The 14,774-nt window shown below is 36.3% G+C and overlaps 1 protein-coding gene across 1 annotated transcript in view; it reads left to right on the forward strand.

The window, feature by feature from the left end:
• The window catches only part of LOC137641382 (RING finger protein 17-like), a 1,982,860-nt gene that overhangs the window by 1,840,356 nt on the left and 127,730 nt on the right, over positions 1 to 14,774 (forward strand). The window contains exon 31 of the mRNA XM_068373901.1: positions 4,810 to 4,926. Within this exon, the coding sequence (XP_068230002.1) occupies positions 4,810 to 4,926 (117 nt within the window). The remainder of the gene's footprint in view (positions 1 to 4,809; positions 4,927 to 14,774) is intronic.

Below are 14,774 nucleotides of genomic sequence, written 5' to 3' on the forward strand. Positions count from 1 at the left end.
TTTTCCATTTTCACCAACACTCCTCTTCACGCCACATTCTACAGAATAATCTTGTAAGTATTCTGGGAATTACTTCATGTTTGGCCAATATCATCTCAGCATTTATTCCATGGTATCCAGGGGCTTTCTATCTCGTGAGTTTTTTAATGATAGCTTCAACTTCAAACACACTGAATTCATTCATGGGCACATCAAGGTCTTCCTCAGCTTCAGGTATATAAATTAAATTATTCCCTTCATATCTCGTATTCATTGACTCACTTTCATTGACTCACTTAAGTGTTGTGTCCAATGTTGGCTTGCTTTATCTTCTATGGTTATAACAGATCCATCTCTCTTTTATATGGGTATAAGCTTCTTCTTTGTCCCAGTAGAGATTTCATTAATAATTCTATCAGCAGTTCTTATACTATAGCCACTCCCTGAATTAATAGCTTTGTCAGCCTCATCTGCTTTTCTGTCTAAATATTCTCTCCAGTCATTCCTGGCTTTTCGTTTTACTCCATTTTCAATACTCGAATGCTTTGCATGCTCTACCTTGTAGTTTTCATTACTTCCTCGAAAACTTTCAACAATCAATTTTTGTCTTTGTATCCTTTTTTATAGTATCCCGAATATAATTTGATACCCATGGTTTTCTCATTGTAACTACATGCCCCAAAACTTCACTACCAACTGAGTGATTATATGTTTTTAATATCACACTATTCTTCATTAATTGTCTGCTCTTCCTTTCTTAAAGTCTCGAAGACTGCAAATCGATTCCTACATTCAATGGCAAAGGATTCTCTCTGCTCATCTCTTAGAAGATTAGTTTATATCAAATCTAGGTATTCTATCTACATTTCTGTTGGGTGTTTTCAGTTTTAATTTCAGTGTGGCAATGAGGAGCTGGTGATCATTACCAATATCTGCACTTCTATAGCTTCTTGAATTCCTTAAAGTCCTACTCCTCTCTTTATTAATGGCTATATGATCTATTTGATTTTTATAATTGCCACATGGAGAAGTCCATGTATATTTGTTGATGTCCTTGTGTTGGAAAAGGGGACCTCCAGCAACAAGATTGTTCGTTGAACAAGAACTTAGAAAATGTGCCCCATTTGCATTTGCAACTTTGCCAAGACCCTTAAACATCCATCACATTCTCTATACCTTGATTATTCCTTCCAAATTAGCAATGAATTCACCAATCACCATTTCATATCTCTATGAGATCTCATCTATTACACTGCAGTTCTTCATAGTATTCATCATTCCTTTCTTCAAGGGAATCATTTGTTGGTGCATTGCAAACTATGATACTCATATTGAACTGCTTTTATTTAAGCTTTGCAAGTAACAATCTACTATTTACAGCTCTCCATTCCATTAATGCCTTTTCTGCTCTTGGTGTCATCATCATCCCTACCCTTTCTCTTCCAACTCCATCTGTTCTTCCTGAGTATATATATATATATATATATATATATATATATATATATATATATATGTATAATGTGTGTATATGTATATATATATATATATATATATATATATATATATATATATATATATATATATATATATATATATATTGCTTTGGTCTAAAATTTCTTTACCAATCCCCTTTCACCATGTTTCAGTTAAGGCCAAGATATTCAAACTATATTTTATAAATCCATTCTCCTCTTGCTATAACTTCCCAATCTGATTCATGGTTCTAACGTTGCAATTACCAATTTTCAATTTTCCTTTAGTATTTATAAACTAGGAGATTCTTAGCCCCTGGGACTGGGGGCCATTCTGTCGTTTTTGCTTTCCTTAGACTTAATAAATAAATAAATATATATATATATATATATATATATTATATATTGATATATAAATGTATATTTATAGATATATAGGCCTATATATATATATATATATATATATATATATATATATATATATATATATATATAAACTGGAAACATCCAACAGAAATGTGGGTAGAATACCTAGGTTTGATACAACTAAAGTTCTAGAAGATGAGCTGAGCACAAAGAAACATTTGCAATTGAATGTAGGAATTGAATTGCAGTCTTAGAGACTCTATAAGAGATTAAGAGGTGACAATTAACGAAAAATGGTGTGATATCAAGAACATATATCAGTAAGTTGGTAGTGAAGTTTTTGGGGATTGATATCAAATGATACTTGGGATACTATAAAAAGGATACAGACAGAAATTGATTGTTGAATGTTTTCGAGGAAATAATGAAAAAATAGAAGATAGAGCATTTTAAGTATTTCAGTGTTGATAGTGAAGTCTAAACAAAAGTCAGAAATTACTGGAGAGAATATTCAGACAGGAATGCAGATGAGGCTGACAAAACTATGAATTCAGGGAGTGGCTATTGTTTAAGAATTGCTCAAAGAATCATTCATAAATTCTTTTCGTGGGCATAGAAGAAGCAGCATATACCCATCAAAAAGAGAGATGGGTCTGTTATAACACTTGAGATGGAGAAAGACAACGTTGGATGGAACACTGTAGTCAGATAATGAATAAGGAGATATGAAGGGAATAATTTGATTGATATACTTGAAGCTGAGGAAGAACACCTTGATATGCCCATGACTGAATTCAGTATGTTGGAAGTCGAAGCTATCCTTAAAAAACTCAAGAGATGTAAAGCCCCTGGATACGATGGAATAACTGTTGAAATGATATCGTCCGAAAATGAAGTGACTCCCAGAATACTTAAAAGATTATTTTATTGCACAATATTTTTTTTTATATATTCCCTGTTATATCCCTGCGCAGGAAAGTTGTTTGAGACCTCACAACATTGCCCCCCATTTTTTTTTCCAATGTCAAAACCCCCTTTTAGTAACTTTCCAGGTGTAACTAGTGTTTCTTTTGCTTTATCAATTTCTATTCTTCCATTTTTAAAATGTTCCGTCTTTCGTTTAGTATATACAGTAGTTTTAAAGAAAACTTTGTGTCATAGAGGATTTTTAACCAAAGTTACCGTAGATTTTTCTTTGGAGTATAAAGCATTTTAATGTTGCTAGAGCTTATTGCACCCAAACTCTATTTTTACAATCTATTGTGGCTCAAGACATATTTTTCAGTTTCTACTGATCATTAGTGTTCTCAATATTATTGTAATTTTACACCACTTCTCAAGAAGTGGAAACTAATTTTATTAGGTAAACATATATGGAAAGGGAACAATTGAAAAGCTAAGTCTGCAGCCACATATTTGGTTTTGAACAATGTACTCTTTTAGTTCAGAATTTATTTCTTACATTTCAAAATAAAGTCAAGTATTTGTAACAGGATCAACGGTAGAAAGTATGTCAAAACCAAAAATTTAAGATAATGGAAATGCAGTATAATTACAGTCTTTGCGTGATTTTTCATTGTATCAATACTTAGTTGGTCTTTTTGTAATGATTGTGTGATTCAGCTGACTACGTGAAATTTTCTAGCTTATTGCCCAAATCTAAGGAACCGAAACACCTCCCTTTAATGGACAGTAAGATAAAGAAACATGAAAACTAGATTTAGGCCTTAATTTTAGTAGAGTGTATGATATACTCTTGTTTTTATACATAATATTGTATTATAATTCAATAGGTGGTATAGCATATTGCACCGAATTACCTAATAAAATATAGTTATGTATATGAGGCATAATTTCATGTTTCATTATCAGTCTCTTTAACAACTTGTGATAGGCATTGTTTTGGAACTACAAAACTTAAATGTTAGTTAAATATAGGTAGTAGGTTGGCCAATGCATCAGCCACCCGTGGAGATACTACAGCTAGAGAGTTATTGGGTACTTTGACTAGCCAGACAGTACTGCTCTGAATCCCTCTCAGGTTATGGCTCATTTTTCCTTTGCCTACATATACACCAAATAGTGTGGCCAATTCTTTACACATTTTTCCTCTTTCGTCATACACCTGACAACCCTATGATAACTGAGAATTCTTCTTCACTCAAAGGGTTAACTACTGCCTTGTTCAGTGGCTACTTCTACTTGGTAAGAGTAGTAGAGAGACTTCAGATATGGTAAGCAGTTCTTCTAGGAGGACACTCCAAAATCAAACCATTGTTTTCTAGTCTTGGGTAGTGCCATAGCCTTTGTACCATGGTCTTCCACTGTCTTGGGTTAGAGTTTTCTTGCTTGAGTGTACACTCAGGCACTATTCAATCTTATTTCTTTTCCTCATTTGTTAACCTCTGTACCATGGTATTACACTATTTTGGGTAAGAGTTCTCTTCTATCTGTTTCATTATTTCCTTTCTTTACTGGGCTATTTTCCCTGTTGTAGCCATTGGCCTTGTAGCATCTTGTTTTTCCAACTAGGGATATAGCTTAGCTAGTGACAATGATGATAATAAATACTTTGACTATTGGTATTTAATAACTTTAATTCCATTTGTCTTTGTATTTTCTCTTTTATTTGTATGTTTCGTTGGTGTTTATAAAAATGTACATTGTGCAAATAAAAGTGGTAAGAATATGAACTTATGTTTTATGTCTTTTCTTTTGTCGTTTTATGAGCTGTTTCACTGTTCACTGGGCATAATGTACAGTTGTTATCACTATTATATTTACTTTTTTTAAGTCCATTACTAGTTTAGAATTATAAGTACTACATTGGAGTATTCCTGTACAGTACTAGTATTGCAAAGTAGTTCAACGGTTTAAAAGATAATTTATGTTGATTTATAATAGTAAATAAGCTAGAATTATCAGCAACAGCGCAATTGTGTAGTGGTTTTTGCATATAGTATGAAAATTTTTAATCCAATTTTATTTTCAGAGAAATTTGCATGGTTATTGGGAGACAGAAATATTAGATTTTCTTCATAAAACGATTGTTGAGAAGGAATGTCTAGTCACAGTAATGGAAAAACCTTGTGCAGGAGAGCCATTGCAGGTATGTATAAAGGAAGTGGTTTAAAATTGTCCTTTAGCTAAATTATTTTGCCCGGATTTTTTTTTGGTCTGAATATTTGTTTGGAGTCCTGGAAATCTTTTTGTTAAATATATTTTATAATCATTGAGATGATTATACAGTGAACAGCCATGAAAACTTGACATTCATACTCGAAAATTATAAATGCTAAGGTCTAACTGGAGACCATTTTCCTAAATGATTCCATCTCCACGTGAGTACCTAGCTGATGTAGATCTGTGTTGAAGTTCAATATTCCTGCATAGTAATTGTACTTTCAGATTTAATAATGTGTTTTTTATACATTTATAAGATTTTTTACGTTTTTTCTCTTATATAGGAAGATATAAAAATGGGGAGGTCAGCCCCCGAAGAGTTATAAATATATCTGTCACATAGAATGGACCTTTAGATTCTAGGGGCAGTCTAGTCCTGGTGGTAGGACTGTCAACATTTTTACCGGTTTGCTTGCTAACTTAATTAATGATTGCAATGATAAGAATTATTTAAGATTCCCGTTTTTTGCGTATTAATTTTCTTCAGTGACGCATTTCCTAGAGATACATATTGAGTACGTAATATATTTGCGTTTTAAGAAGCAGTTCAATCCGTGAAACTTCAAAACTTCAAACTTTCATTGAATGTTTATATGTTGGAAAGGCTGACAGAAGTCTCTTTTCATAGTTTATTTATGAAAGATTTATTTTAATGCTGGGACTGGTCTTAAAATGTTATTTTAGTGGTTCATTACTTCTGCAGTTTGTATATTTCGTTATTTCCTTTCCTCACTGGGCTATTTTTCCCTGTTTGAGCCCTTAGACTTTCAGCATCCTGCTTTTCCAAGTATGGTTGTAGCTTAGTTAGTAATAATTATAATAATAAGGGGCTATTTCAATTTTTTTTTTAGAAATTTTACATGTTTGTTCGAGTGAACAGGAGCATTTTTGGGATTTTATTGTACATTATTAAAGAGAGAAGAGGACTCAGAAACGTAAGAAGCTATAGAGGTGCAGATGTTGGTAGTGATCACCTGCTTCTCAATGCCACACTAAAATTAAAACTGAAAGCACCCAACAGACATGTAGATAGAATACCTAGGTTTGATAGAAATAAGCTTCTAGAAAATGAGCACAGAGAAACCTTTGAAATTGAATGTAGGAATTGATTTGCCGTCTTGGAGACTTTTAAGAGAGAAAGAGTAGACAATTAATGAACAATGGTATGATATTAAGAACATACATCAGTCAGTGGTAGTGAAGTTTTGGGACATGCAGTTACAAGGAGAAAACCATGGATATCAAATGATAGTAAGGATACTATAAAAGGGAGACAAAGACAGAAATTGATTGTTGAAAGTTTCGAGGACGTGATAAAAATTACAAGGTAGAGCATACAAAGTATTCCAATATTGACAGTGAAGTAAAAAGAATAGTGACCAGAGAGAACATTTACACAGGAAAGCAAATGAGGCTGAAAAAGCTATGAATTCAGGGAGTGGCTATGGTGTAAGAATTGTTCATAGAATTATTACTGAAATCTCTACTGGGGCAAAGAAGAAGCATATACCCACCTAAAAGAAAGATGGATCTGTTATAACAACAGAAGATGAAGAAAGAAAACGTTGGAGGGAACGCTTTGGTGAGGCCATGAATAGGAGATATGAAGGGAATAATTTGATTGATATACCTGAAGCTGAGGATGACCTTGATACGGCTATGAATGAATTCAGTGTGTTTGAAGTCGAAGCTATCCTTAAAAAACTCAAATCCCCTGGATACAATGGAATAAGTGCTGACATGATATTGGCTGAAAATCAAGTGACTCCTGCCATACTTACAAGTTTATTTTATAGAACGTGGCGTGGAGGAGCAAAGCCTGATGAATGGGAACTAGGAGTTTTGGTGACAATGACAAAAAAAAGAGATCTGATTGCAAATGCAAAGTTAATGTTAGTGGAGTCCTATCAAATGAATTTCCAGTGAACACTGGATTACTCCAAGGGAATGTGTTGTCACATATGTTGTTTATCCTCTTCAATGATTTTGTAATGCATAGAACAGTTTGGGATGGTGGGGAAGGATTGGATTGGATTGGTAACGGGAAATTAGCTGTTGTAAAGTATGTTGATTACGCTGTCCTTATTAGCAGAACACCACAGGACATGCAAAGGTTGCGTACCAGAATGCATGAACTATCACTTGAGGTTGGGCTCAAGATAAATAAAAGAAAGACAGAGATAATGAGAGTGGGATATGCGGTGGAAGATGAAATATCATTGGTAGGAGAGAGTATTATTGAGGTGTAATCATTTAAATATTTAGGAACTATGATCTCCAATACAGGGTTTTTAAAATTTGAGTTTGATGAAAAATTGAAACAAAGGAAATCAGACAATGGCTATGTTAAGTAAAATTTGGAAATTAAATCTCAAATTACATATAAAAATCAGGCTATATATCAGTGTAGTGAAATCGGTGTTCCTGTATGGACATGTGTCGTGGTATGACAATGAAACACTTATAGAACAGATTTTGTAGATTTGAAAACAAAGTCCTCAGAAGAATATTGGGAGTTGAATAACAGGACATGATTAGATATAAAACTATAAGAGAGGTTACTCGAGTGCCATATGTGGATGAGATCATTTTTTCTTCCATTTTGCTTAAGCTCTTCACTTATGAGTACTCCCCCATAATTATATGTCTACAGAAGAGCAAACTTGATCTCAATTCTCCTTGTCCTCGTGAATATATTAGTTATAGGTCACCATATGACCACCGAGTAGGGAGCCATGGTGGAAATCTCATATACGTTCTTCTAGATTTCCCCAAATATCTTTGCCTATTCATACACCTCTGCAGGCAAAGGTTGTACAGATTGATATGGGAAGAAAATACACCATATTGTGACGGGCCGAGATAAGGTTGTGACTCAAAAGCAGGATGAAAGCAACTGAGTGAGTTTATTATAGAACACTCTCCTTTATATACAAAAGCTCAAAGCAACAGGAAATTTCCTGTTCAAAATCGACACCGTTACCAATGAGAAAAACAGACATGTTTATTCAGGTTCTTTTTAGTGTGAGGGGAGAGCGAAGATACAAGCAATATATACACAAAATGAACTGTACGATCGTGTGACACACGGTTGGTACATGGCTCCCCCCAAAAAATGACATACTGAACATGTTAAATAGGGCACCCTGAATCTGGAGTGGTAGTAGCAAAAAAAAAAATAAATAAATAAAACCGGCCGATTAGCGGCAGTGACTGGCTGTAGAAGTCGTTGGTTGGGGCATGAGCGAGTGGTGGATGATGGGTGGCTTTGTTGCCGCTCCGGCTCGTCACGGGGTAGGGGTGTGTGTCCTACGGCATTCATAGGCCTACGGCATTCATAGGCGTGTGTGTCCTACGGCATTCACGTCGGCTTCGGTTGAAGTTGAATAGGTGTCCTCTTCGTCCGGAGTGGAGGCGTTGATGGAGGTTTTGAAGGTCATGAAGTGGCTGTCCATAAGGGCGTCGGCTTTGGTCATCAGTTCCTTTATGGGTAAACTATCGACATCGGGTATGGCAGGGCGTACAGGTTCGGGTAAACGGCTTATCCAAAGGGCACGAAGTAGGTTCACCTCACAAGGAGAGCCGTGTGCGGCAGGTTGCAGGCGAGTAATACTGGTCATTTCCCTGAGGGCGAGCGAAACCCTTTGGTCCTCCAACGGTTGGTGAGAGAGCTGAAAAATCTTTGCTATACGGGCGGCTGGCGACGGCAAGTACTGCTGCAGAAGGTATGTTTTGAGGGCGTCATACACTATTGGGGTGTCTCCTTGTTCACAAAGCCAGTCGGATATTTCCGGGAAGGTGTCCTCGGGTATCGGTGCGAGAACATAATCTGCTTTGGTGGTTGAGCGAGTCATGCCCTTGATGCGAAACTCGACTTCTGCACGCTGAAATCAAGCAAACACCTCTCCGCTGGCGAACGGTGAAAGTTTCAATGGGGCAGCCGCAGCACTAACTTCCGTAGAGTCTGCCATAGTACCAACGATTGAGGGGCGAGGGGGAGTGGAAGGCGGGAGGAGCAAGTCACTCCGGGGTCACCAATGTGACGGGCTGAGATAAGGTTGTGACTCAAAGTCAGGATGAAAGCAACTGAGTGAGTTTATTATAGAACACTCTCCTTCATATACAAAAGCTCAAGGCAACAGGAAATTTCCTGTTCAAAATCAACAGAGTTACCAATGAGAAAAACAGACATGTTTTTTTCAGGTTCTTTTTAGTGCGAGGGGTAAGCGAAGATACAAGCAATATATACACAAAATTAACTATGTACGATCGTGTGACACACGGTTGGTACAATATTTTCTCTACTTGCCTCCAAATGACAACATCTCATATGATTTAGTAGAGGTGATTCAACAACTCCCTCAACCTTCTCTTTTACTTGGAGGTTTGAATGGTAGAGTTCCTTTATGGGGCGATGTTTTAGCAAACACCAGGGGCAATATTATATCATAAACTGTAGAAAATGAGGATGTTGGACTCCTTTATACAAGAGAGCTCGCACGCTTTCTTGTTCAGACAGGTACTCTGTCATGCATTGAACTTTCAATTTCAAGCTCTTACTGCCTTCTTGATTTTGATTGGAGGACATTAGATGATTGGCATACTAGTGATCATGTGCCAATCATTATAAACACAAACAGTGGTCCCCCTTTACAAAGATCTCAACGATGGGATCTTGACAAGGCGGACTGGGATAGATTTCATGAGCTAAGTGAGATCGGGGGAATTGCAGAACAGTTTAAAAGTGTTGATGATGCCATAGACTCACTGAATGGAACTCTTCATACAGCAGGAGTCAATTCAATTCCCAAAACAACAGGGTTATTCAAACGACGACCAATCCCCTGGTGGTCTTCAGAACTAACTGCACTGCACAGAGCCACAAAAAGGTCCTTAACTCCATTGTGCAGATGCCGTACTGAGGAGAATTTAGTTATTTGAAAGAAATGTAGAGCACGGTTCCGCCGTGCCATGAAAGGAGCTAGGCGCCAATCTTGGGTATATTTTGTTTCCTCCATTAACAGTAGAACATCAACATCTTCTGTTTGGAGGAAAGTAAAAAAAAATAGCAGAGAAATTTACACCAACTCACCACCAGTTTTGAAGGTAAATGGTCAGTATGTGACCGAAGCAAATGAGGTTAGCAATGCCCTGGCTGATCATTTCTCAAATGTATCATGCAAGTGTGAAACAGCTACAGGTCATCAGTATAGGAACAGTGAAGAAAAGAAAGTTTTAAATTTTGCAAGAGGAAGGGAGGAGTCATGCAATTCTCCTCTTACTGAAAGAGAGTTTGATTTTGCACTTTCTACTTGTAATGATACAGCCCCTGAATCCGATGAAATTCCTTATGCAATGATTAAACATGTACATGTTAATACCAAGTTATTTATTTTAAGTATTATTGATAGAATATCGCATGATCATAGTTGATTAAGTGTTTGGGAACTAGCCATTATTTTAGCCGTTTTAAAATTGGGTAAGGGTAAGATTTTAGCTGCAAACTATCGACCAATTGCATTAACATCTTGTTTATATAAGAATATGGAGAAGATTGTCAATGCAAGACTGATGTGGTACCTGGAAAAGAAGGGCATTTTATCACTTATCCAGTGTGGATTTAGAAAATGCAATCAATGACTGATGTGTTGATACGACTGGAATCCTCTATTTGTGAAGCCTTTACTTCCAAACAGCACCATGTAACAGTCTTTTTTGACCTTGAAAAGGCATATGATACTGCATGGAGATATGGTATACTTAAAACCATTCATGAATTGGGATTAAGAGGAGAGCTACCACTGTTTATTCAATCATTTCTTTCACCTAGATTTTTTTTCAAATGAGTGTGGGAAACTATCTGAGAGGAAATGTCAGGAAGGAGGAGTTCCCCAGGGTAGTGTGCTAAGTGTAACCCCATTTGCACTAGTCATTAATGGGATATCCTCAGTCATTCCCTCAAGATATTCTCTCTACACTATTTGTGGATGATCTCACCATATCATTTGCTGGAGCTAGAATGGTAATGGTTGAGAGAAAACTACAACTCTCAATTGACAAAATTATCCAGTGGGCCAATATGAATGGATTTAAGTTTTTGACAAGTAAAACTGTTGTTTTCCATTTCTGTCGTATTCGGGGAGTACATCCAGACCCGAATATATACATCAAGGTCAATGGATCCCATGTGTAAGTGAAGTTAGATTTCTAGGGTTGATAATTGATTGTAGGCATGCATGGGTTCCTTACTTGAAAGCCTTAAAAGTAAAATGCCTTGAGGCTCTGAATCTTTTTAAAGTTTTTTCCCATGCATCGTGGGGGTGGGGGGGGGGGGCAGACCGCAAAACTTTTAAAACTACACAAGGCCCTTATTTTTTCTAAAATTAGCTGTGGGTGGGAAATATACTCCTCAGCCACCCCAAGCTGATTAAAAATTTTAGATTCTATTTACCCTGCTGGTATGAGATTGTCCACAGGAGCCTTTAGAACTTCGCCTATCCCAAGCCTCCTTGTTGACGCAGGAGAGTTACCTTTAGACCTCTACCGGATTTCTTCGTTATTGGTTTAGGTTGCAAAGAATCCTTAAGTCTTAACCTTGTAAGGCATTATAGATATTTTGAGTTACACCCAAAATCTCCTTAACCTTATGGCTTCCAGGTTAAAACATTAGTTGACTGTTTATGTTAGGCAAAAATAAAGTGCTACCCTGTAGGATATCATTATCCTCTCCATGGAAATTACCGGATATATCTTTTTGTAAATATTTTATTCGTATGAAGAAGAACATGACTACGAAGCTAGGTTGCTCTTTATGGTACATGCTGAAGAACATAGGGATTTAACTTTTATATATACTGATGGCTCCAAATCTGATGTGGGCATTGGATTTGGAGTATATAGAAGTGCTTTTAATTGTAGAGGTGCACGTCCTGTAGCATCCTCTATATTTATTGCCTGCATACTAACCGCTATTGAGAAAATAGCGTCACAAGACGAAGGCAATTTTACCATTTTTAGTGATGCAAGAAGTGTCCTACAAGCTTTAGAAGTTTTAAATTCCAATAATCCTTTAGTTTTAAAGATTTTAATTATTGTTATGAAAGGTATAACAGGTTTTGCTGGGTTCCGGCACACGTAGATGTGTTTGGAAATGAGAAGGCGGATTCACTGGCAAAGAGTGCTGTAGCAGAGTTGCTACCAATAAGGTATCCCATTCCCAGTAATGATTTTTTACCTACAATTGAAAATTTTATTTATAATAATTGGCAATAGCATTGGGATAGTTTACGTGAAACTAAGATGAGAAAAAAAAATGTTATATCCCCTTGCAAGTATAATGGGATGCCCCGAAAGTGGGAGACTACTCATTGTCATCTCTGCATTGGTCACACTCTGATGACAAATGAGTTTTTGCTGGCTGGCCAACATCAAGCATATTGCAACGACTGTTTGGTATCATTGACAGTTATGTTAACCGAATGCCCCACATATAGTAGTGAAAGAAATGGATATGTGTTTGAGGCTCGAGGTGAGGATGGCAGGTTCATCCTTGCCAAGATTCTTGGACAAGCTGTTTCCTACCATGCTGGTGGTATTTTTAGCTTTATTTCAGAAGCAGGTCTTATAAAAGATTTTTAACTTTTAAAATGAAATCTTTGCTATTATGGTTTTTATTGAATATTCTTTTATTGTATTATTTATAATAAACAGTATCGACGTCAATGACCTTAGATGTCAGGATGCCAGAAAATCTCAAATCAATCAATCATGGTGAGGGGTAGATGAAGATAGTTTGGGCAGGCTATCGTACTCCCCAAGAGAGATAAGTTTACCAAACTTTCAACGGGGCGTTGTCTATGGTCTGAGCACTCTTGAGATCACAGAAAATGATGCTGACCTTCTGTCAGATTATCGTCTTGGTGATCGCGTGTCCAGCGATTTCCTTATCCTTAATCCAAAGTAGAAGTTGCGTCTCCATCTCATCATGGATGTGGTTCCTCTTGCTGGAGGAAACAGTCTCACCCTAAGAAGGTGTCGCTGATTTGACGGCTTCCTTCTGTTTAAGGATGGAGCCTGCTGGAGGAAACAGTCTCACCCTTAGAAGGTGTCGCTGATTTGATGGCTTCCTTCTGTTTAAGGATGGAGCCTATTGTCGATGGATTTTAACCATATTCCTTAGGGATCGCACTTAACTGCATGCCAGCCTCATACTTCTTAATTATTTCAAGCTTTGTCTTCATAGAAAACATCCTCTTCTTCTTTCCATGCACATCAGCAACATTCCTGGGTCCCATGGAAATAACGTGTGAATCTAAAATCGCAACACGATTCAGCACGGTAATTAGATGCACGAAAGCAAAATCATCAACTTGAATTCAATGTGAATGATAGCGCTGCTGAAACAAAATGCTCGAGGAACGCTGATGTGTCAATGCATGATGTGATAGATGCAGACCAACTGGAGAACAGTATCTTATGGCGGTAACTAGCATCAAAGTAGGGATATAACCAATGGGAGTGTGGGAGAATGGTGGCGAGTTTACAGTTTTTATTAGTAATAATTTTTATTTTTATTATCAATAATTGTTATTATTATTAATTGTTATTGTTATTAATGATTATTATTATTATTAATAATAATTATTATTGATGATGATAATAATAATTATTATTATTATTATTGTTGTTATTATTAATAAAAATTAAGAAAAAATGTTAAAATCATTTTTAGAAAAATTTAGATAATTTGTATTTATTTTAAACTTTTTTTTTCACATCCCCCCCACTAGCTCTTTAGTCTATCTCAAAATTACTCATGACTAGCAACAACGCCTTACACTAACTCTTTACAATTTCAGTTAGTACATATAACATTGGGTACATCATTTGACAGTTTAATAATATATATAAAAAAAGTCTGTTGGGAATAGCCGATAGACCATGAGAAACAATGGATATACATAAAAACTGAAAATTAGATTATCATCCATTCCTTCTTAAATTGGTCCAATTACATACATTTATATTACATCACAGTTATTAATACAGGCATACACAGTCATAAAACTATCCAGGAAAAATGAGAACCAACGTTCATTGTAGTCCAAAATCAATTTTAAATAATACAAAACTCATTGATTTTGGACTATTACAATACAATAAAAATATTTTATATCTAATATAACTTTGTCACGGTCAAGGAAATTTCACAATATACAACAGTTACACAAACCGTGACTCATTACCATTTTCCTCACACAAGGTGTCCCTTTCCCCAGTCTTTAACTATCTCAATGTGGGATTAAAGAAAAATATAAAGTCATTACCTTACAAAAAAACTTTAAATAAAATAACTTCTGCTCGGTAATTAATTCAGTGGGAGATTTATAGTTTTTCTTCCGAGTCTCAAAATTCTGTCTCGGGACATGCCCCAGGATTCAGCAATCTGCTGGCGAGTCATATTAATTTCTTGCAGCACCTGAGACAGGCAAAGCCGGCGACTCTCCAGGTACAAGCAGGGTGTCTTTAACCGATCGATAACCTTGCCAGTTATCAACATTCTCTGATGTTGATCAGAGATAGATTCCAGACTCAGAAGAGAGCAATGAAAATCCTGAAAAATCAGCCGATGATTCAGGGCAAAACTGTGCTCCAGAAGACCCAAACAGAGCTGTTGCATTCAGGTTAGATACACCCGACTGTCACTTCAGCCTCTAGTTCTAAGCAGTGTTTCAATCTTCCATTCGAATGTTGGAAATGGTTTGAATTAAATCG

Source organism: Palaemon carinicauda, chromosome 5 (genome assembly GCF_036898095.1).
Source record: "Palaemon carinicauda isolate YSFRI2023 chromosome 5, ASM3689809v2, whole genome shotgun sequence".
Lineage (NCBI taxonomy): Eukaryota > Metazoa > Arthropoda > Malacostraca > Decapoda > Palaemonidae > Palaemon > Palaemon carinicauda.